The sequence below is a fragment of the Dendrobates tinctorius genome, unplaced genomic scaffold, assembly GCF_039654945.1.
Source record: "Dendrobates tinctorius isolate UK_male_01 unplaced genomic scaffold, ASM3965494v1 ptg000017l, whole genome shotgun sequence".
Taxonomy (NCBI): Eukaryota; Metazoa; Chordata; class Amphibia; order Anura; family Dendrobatidae; genus Dendrobates; species Dendrobates tinctorius.
The window spans coordinates 13,534,234-13,540,253 of NW_027361685.1; the positions used below are offsets into that span (position 1 = coordinate 13,534,234).

At 43.4% G+C, this 6,020-nt stretch overlaps 1 protein-coding gene across 1 annotated transcript in view; it reads right to left on the reverse strand.

The window, feature by feature from the left end:
* Positions 1 to 4,502, reverse strand: part of LOC141082445 (uncharacterized) — a 29,881-nt gene extending 25,379 nt beyond the window's left edge. Inside the window, exon 1 of the mRNA XM_073566387.1 lies at positions 4,453 to 4,502. Coding sequence (XP_073422488.1) covers positions 4,453 to 4,502 — 50 coding nt within the window. The remainder of the gene's footprint in view (positions 1 to 4,452) is intronic.
* Between the last annotated feature and the right edge of the window lie 1,518 nt (positions 4,503 to 6,020).

Genomic DNA, 6,020 nt, shown 5'->3' on the forward strand with positions numbered 1-6,020 from the left:
TTTTAGCTCTTTCCTCAGACTGTAGCTCCTGGAAACAGGCCCTCACTCCTGTCCCTTCACTATAAAGCCTGGGCGTCATTATACAGCTGTACAGGGGTCTAGTGAAGGCTTTTTAGCTCTTTCCTCAGACTGTAGCTCCTGGGAACAGGCCCTCACTCCTGTCCCTTCACTATAAAGCCTGGGCCTCATTATACAGCTGTACAGGGGTCTAGTGAAGGCTTTTTAGCCCTTTCCTCAGACTGTAGCTCCTGGAAACAGGCCCTCACTCCTGTCCATTCACTATAAAGCCTGGGCCTCATTATACAGCTGTACAGGGGTCTAGTGAAGGCTTTTTAGCCCTTTCCTCAGACTGTAGCTCCTGGGATCAGGCCCTCACTCCTGTCCCTTCACTATAAAGCCTGGGCCTCATTATACAGCTGTACAGGGGTCTAGTGAAGGCTTTTTAGCCCTTTCCTCACACTGTAGCTCCTGGGAACAGGCCCTTCCTCCTGTCCCTTAACTATAAAGCCTGGGCCTCATTATACAGCTGTACAGGGGTCTACTGAAGGCTTTTTAGCCCTTTCCTCAGTCTGTAGCTCCTGGGATTAGGCCCTCACTCCTGTCCCTTCACTATAAAGCCTGGGCCTCATTATGCAGCTGTACAGGGGTCTAGTGAAGGCTTTTTAGCCCTTTCCTCAGACTGTAGCTACTGGGAACAGGTCCTCACTGCTGTCCCTTCACTATAAAGTCTGGGCCTCATTATACAGCTGTACAGGGGTCTAGTGAAGGCTTTGTAGCCCTTTCCTCAGACTGTAGCTCCTGGGAACAGGCCCTCACTCCTGTCCCTTCACTATAAAGCCTGGGCCTCATTATACAGCTGTACAGGGGTCTAGTGAAGGCTTTTTAGCCCTTTCCTCAGACTGTAGCTCCTGGGAACAGGCCCTCACTCCTGTCCCTTCACTATAAAGTCTGGGCCTCCTTAAACAGCTGTACAGGGGTCTAGTGAAGGCTTCTAGTGAAACCTACAGACATAAAAAGGGCGGCCCTCTCTCCCTCCTCAGTTGCATTACAGAGCATGAGAGGGGATCCCTAAGAAAGGTGTCTTGGTGAAGGTTCCTGAGCTATAAAGAGGTAAGGGGTTCTACTCCCCCCTCTTTCTAGTTAAGAATCCCGACTGCTCCTTCCGCACCATTATTAATCTCAGAAGCCTCAAGAAATTAATTGAAATTCACTCTTTCAAAATGGAGTCTGTGAAATCGGCGATTAAATTGCTTTTCAGTGGGTACTTTATAGTAGTCTTAGACCTTAAAGACGCCTATTATCATGTTCCGATACACGCAGATCATCAGCAATTCCTAAGGGTGGCTGTTTCAGTGGGCGGAGTTATAGGCCATTTTCATTACAGGGCACTTCCCTTCGGGGTGGCGGTGGCACCCCGGGTCTTCACAAAGATAATGGCGGAGGTTATGGCTCATTTGCACGAACAAGACATTCTTGTGATCCCCTATCTAGACGATCTACTAATTGTGGGGCACTCGGAATCTCACTGCACCACCCGATTAGGGAGGGTCATGGGCTCCTGAAAAACACCGCTACCAGTAAGTAGCTGAGCATTTCTCCTTCCCATGTGCATAACCTTACACTTATCTGTGTTAAACCTCATTTGCCATTTTTCAGCCCAATTCTCCAATTTACTCAAATCTGTCTGTAGTTGCAAACTGTCCTCCTTTGTGTTAACTACCTTACATAGTTTTGTATCATCTGCAAATACTGATATTTTACTGTGTAAGCCATCCACTAGATCATTAATAAATATATTACATAGTAGGAGGCCCAATACAGACCCCTGTGGTCCCCCACTAGTAACCCTGGCCCAATCTGAGGATGCCCCATTATTAACCACTCTTTGTTTTCTATCACTAAGCCAGCTCCCTACCCATCTACACACATTTTCCCCTAGCCCAAGCTTTCTCATCTTACTGACCAATCTTTTTATGTGGGACAGTGTCACATGCTTTAGAGAAGTCGAGATAAATGACATCCAATGATTCTCCTTGGTCCATTTGAGAGCTTACATCCTCATAGAAGCTGATCAGGTTAGTTTCACAGGAGCGATCCTTCATAAATCCATATTGATATGGAGTTAAACATTTATTAACATTGAGATATTCCATAATGGTATCCCTTAGAAACCCTTCAAAAATTTTACCCACAACAGATGTTAAGCTTACCGGCCTATAGTTTCCAGGTTCCCTTTTACACCCTTTTTGAATATTGGTACCACATTTGCTTGCCGCCAATCAAAAGGAACAGACACTGTTTCTATAGAGTCTTTAAACATAAGAAATAGAGGTCTGTCTATCACATTACTTAACTCCCTTAATACCCGAGGGTGAATGCCATCAGGGCCTGGTGATTTGTCAGTTTTAATCTTACTAAGGCGGTCCTGCACTTCTTCCTGGGTTAGGCAGGTAATACTTAATGGGGAGTTTACATGATCACTCTGCATTTCCCCTGGCAAATCCTTTTCCTGTGTGAACACTGTTGAGAAAAAAGTATTTAAAACATTTGCTTTTCCCACATCGCTCTCTATGATTTCACCCTCATTGTTCTTTAAAGGGCCGACACCATCAATTTTAATCATTTTACTGTTTATATGGTAGCATAAACAGTTCTTAGTTCCACATTTAAAAGCCCATTTAATAGTGTTTGAAATATGCCCCTCATGGCTGTTGATTACTAGCTTGAGGCGACTAGGTGCTATGATGCTCCTGGTAGTAGGTGCTATGATGCTCCTGATAGTAGGTGCTATGATGCTCCTGATAGTAGGTGCTATGATGCTCTTGATAGTTGGTGCTATGATGCTCCTGATAGTTGGTGCTATGATGCTCCTGGTAGTAGGTGCTATGATGCTTCTGATAGTAGGTGCTATGATGCTCTTGATAGTTGGTGCTATGATGCTCCTGATAGTTGGTGCTATGATGCTCCTGGTAGTAGGTGCTATGATGCTCCTGATAGTAGGTGCTATGATGCTCCTGATAGTAGGTGCTATGATGCTCCTGATAGTTGGTGCTATGATGCTCCTGATTACAGTTGAGCGATTTTGGTCAGATCGGGTTTCATGAAACAAAATTTGAGTCGGATGAAACTGGTCCGACTAGGGCAAAAAAAGGCCGGAATTTCATCCGAAACCCGACTTCAATGCAAGTCAATGGGCAATAAAAGTCGGCATAGAGCGGATGACATTCATCCACTCAATGCCAACTTTTATTGCCCATTCACTTGCATTGGGGTCGGGTTTCGGACGAAACTCCGACTTTTTTTGCCCTAGTCGGACCAGTTTCATCCGACTCAAATTTTGTTTCATGAAACCCGATCTGACCAAAGTCGCTCAACTCTACTCCTGATAGTTAGTGCTATGATGCTCCTGATAGTTGGTGCTATGATGCTCCTGATAGTAGGTGCTCTACGGTACGTTATTCCAGGATTTCTTTGGAGGATTTTACTGAGGGACAGGGTCATCAAGTAGGATGTACCAATTTTTCTGTGAAACCTCGCGGATTTCCTTGTGTTGATTGCTATATTGAGTTATAAAATTCATGCAAAATTTATTGTCACTCAGTATCATTTTTAACATTTTTATGCAGCTTGAAAATGAAACGATTATTTTACATTGGAAAATGAGTTTTACCATCAAACAAATGGGACCGCGATGGGCTCGAAAGTAGCACCTACGTTTGTGAATCTTTTCATGGTTTTTTAAGAAACGTGGCAAAAATATATTGTATTTTATAAGAGATTTATTGATTACTTATTTTTTATTTGGGACACTACAGAAAACAATATTAATTATTTTATCCAACAAATGGGGTATCTCCTTTACTGCTTTTTATGATGTTTTTAGTATTAATTTTTTAGATGTCACTCTTTTCGTAGAAAATAACAAGATCTGCAGCAAAACCTTTTTTAAGAAAGTTGACTCTAATAGCTATATCCACTTCAGCAGTGGGCACTATCCTAAGTGGCTGAAAAATATCCCGAACAATCAATTTCGCCATATCAGAAGAAACTGTACCATTGATACTGATTTTAGTTTCAATAAATTTATATTTAGAAACTTATTAAACCAAGTCCAAGTTATGAACTCCCATGCAAGGGAGCGTAAACTAACAATTTAACGTACATTCAATAAACTTCAAATAATATAAGGGAGACAGGACATAGACAGGCATAGGGAAAGGCGCAAAGGATTTAATTATACGATATCCAATAATCTATAATGGTATCATCAATAACCAATCCAGGGCGTTTAAAGCGGTTATGCAACCCCCTATTGTAGGATCATATATGAATCCCGTCCCAGGCCGTGATCAGTTCTCAATTGGCTACAGAGAGAGCCTCCGTGCCTGATCCAGTCGAGGATCTGAGTGAAACTCCATCCACGGATGCCAAACCCTGAAGAAAGAATCCCACCTGTCGGTTATAGTTGCTTCTATTCTTTCATATAGCATAATGTCGTTCATCTTCTCTTTCACCATAGATATTGACAGTGAGGGCGACTTCCACTTTGCCACAATGTGGATTTTAGTGTCCATACATAAGTACTTTACTAGCTTCTGAAAGCTTTTTGAAAGCCAGGAAGGCCTGGTTCCCAGTAAAAGGGTAGAAAGTTCCAGAACAACCGGTCCACCATACATCTGTGCTATCAGATGTTTCACCTTCTCCCAAAGCCCAGAAACCACCATACAAGACCATCAAATATGTCTCATGTCACCAGATATTCCACAGCCCCTAAACCAGTCTCCCGAGACATTAGGAAAAATGCTGTAAATTTTTTCCAGTACACAATAGACTCTGTTGTGAGTTCATTTTCCCCTTCACCATTGAGGTCTGAGGAACTCCCTCTTCTGGTGAAGGAAGGTAATGAGGCTGATTGCCAAGCACCTGGGCAGATAGATGATGACTGGGTGACGGGAATTGCTGACTGGATATAAGGCAGCCGACGCCCTTCTGCCTGGCTGGTGATTTCTCTGAGGGATTCTAGGAGACCAGTCTGATTCTTGCTCCTCAAAGCTAAGTTTTCTGCTCTGCCTTTTGCATTTGTGTTTTGGTTTTGTTTTGCCTTGTTTTTCTGGATTTCTGCCATTCCCTGCTGGGGGTGAGCCGAATTCCTTTGTGTCTTTTTGCTCTGCCTTCAGAAAATACCTGAGTACTGATATAGTCTTTTTGAAGCCTAGCGTCTTCAGGGCCATTTTCCCTATCAGTCTGTTGGCTCTTGTTTTGATAGGGTTTTGGCGGATTGCAGACAGCAGCTTTTCTATCCTGTCCTATTTAGTTAGCTTGGGCCCCATCATTTGCTCAGCCTATCTTTCTATCTGTGTTAGTGTTTTTTCATCTTGCTTCACCGTCATTATATGTTGGAGGCTGCCTATTGCTTTGGGGTCTGCTCTGGGGCAGTTTAGATTTCCCTTTCTGTCTTTAGGCTATGTAGCTCTCCGGCTGTGATCGAGGGGTCTAGGGCACCGTAGGAACCCCCCACGGCTACTGTTAGTTGTTGTTGATAGGTTCAGGGGTCTGCAATCCGATAGCTGCCAACTTCTCTGGTTTTCTGGACTTGGCTAGTATTTTTGTTTTTGCCTTCTACGGTGACTCATTCATAACAGAATCACCAGCCATACCGCAGATCCTAGGGTACTCAATAGCAGGAAAGAATTGTAAAAAAAAAAAAAAAAATGTGTATATTTTTTCCTCTATATCTCTGAGGCCTTAGGAGGAATTTTTTTTTCTCTCAATGGAGATAAAGCAATTGTCTGATCGCGTGGAGCAGCTCGCTGCGGAAGTGCGGGGAATTTCCACCTACCTTGCTCATTCACATGCTGCTGAACCAAAGATCCCTACTCCTGATGTGTTTTTTGGGGATCGGTCTAAATTTTTGAATTTGAAAAATAATTGTAAATTATTTTTTTCCTTGAAGCCCAATTCGTCAGGGAGCTCCGCGCAGCAGGTTAAAATTGTCATCTCTTTGCTGCGTGGCGATCCCC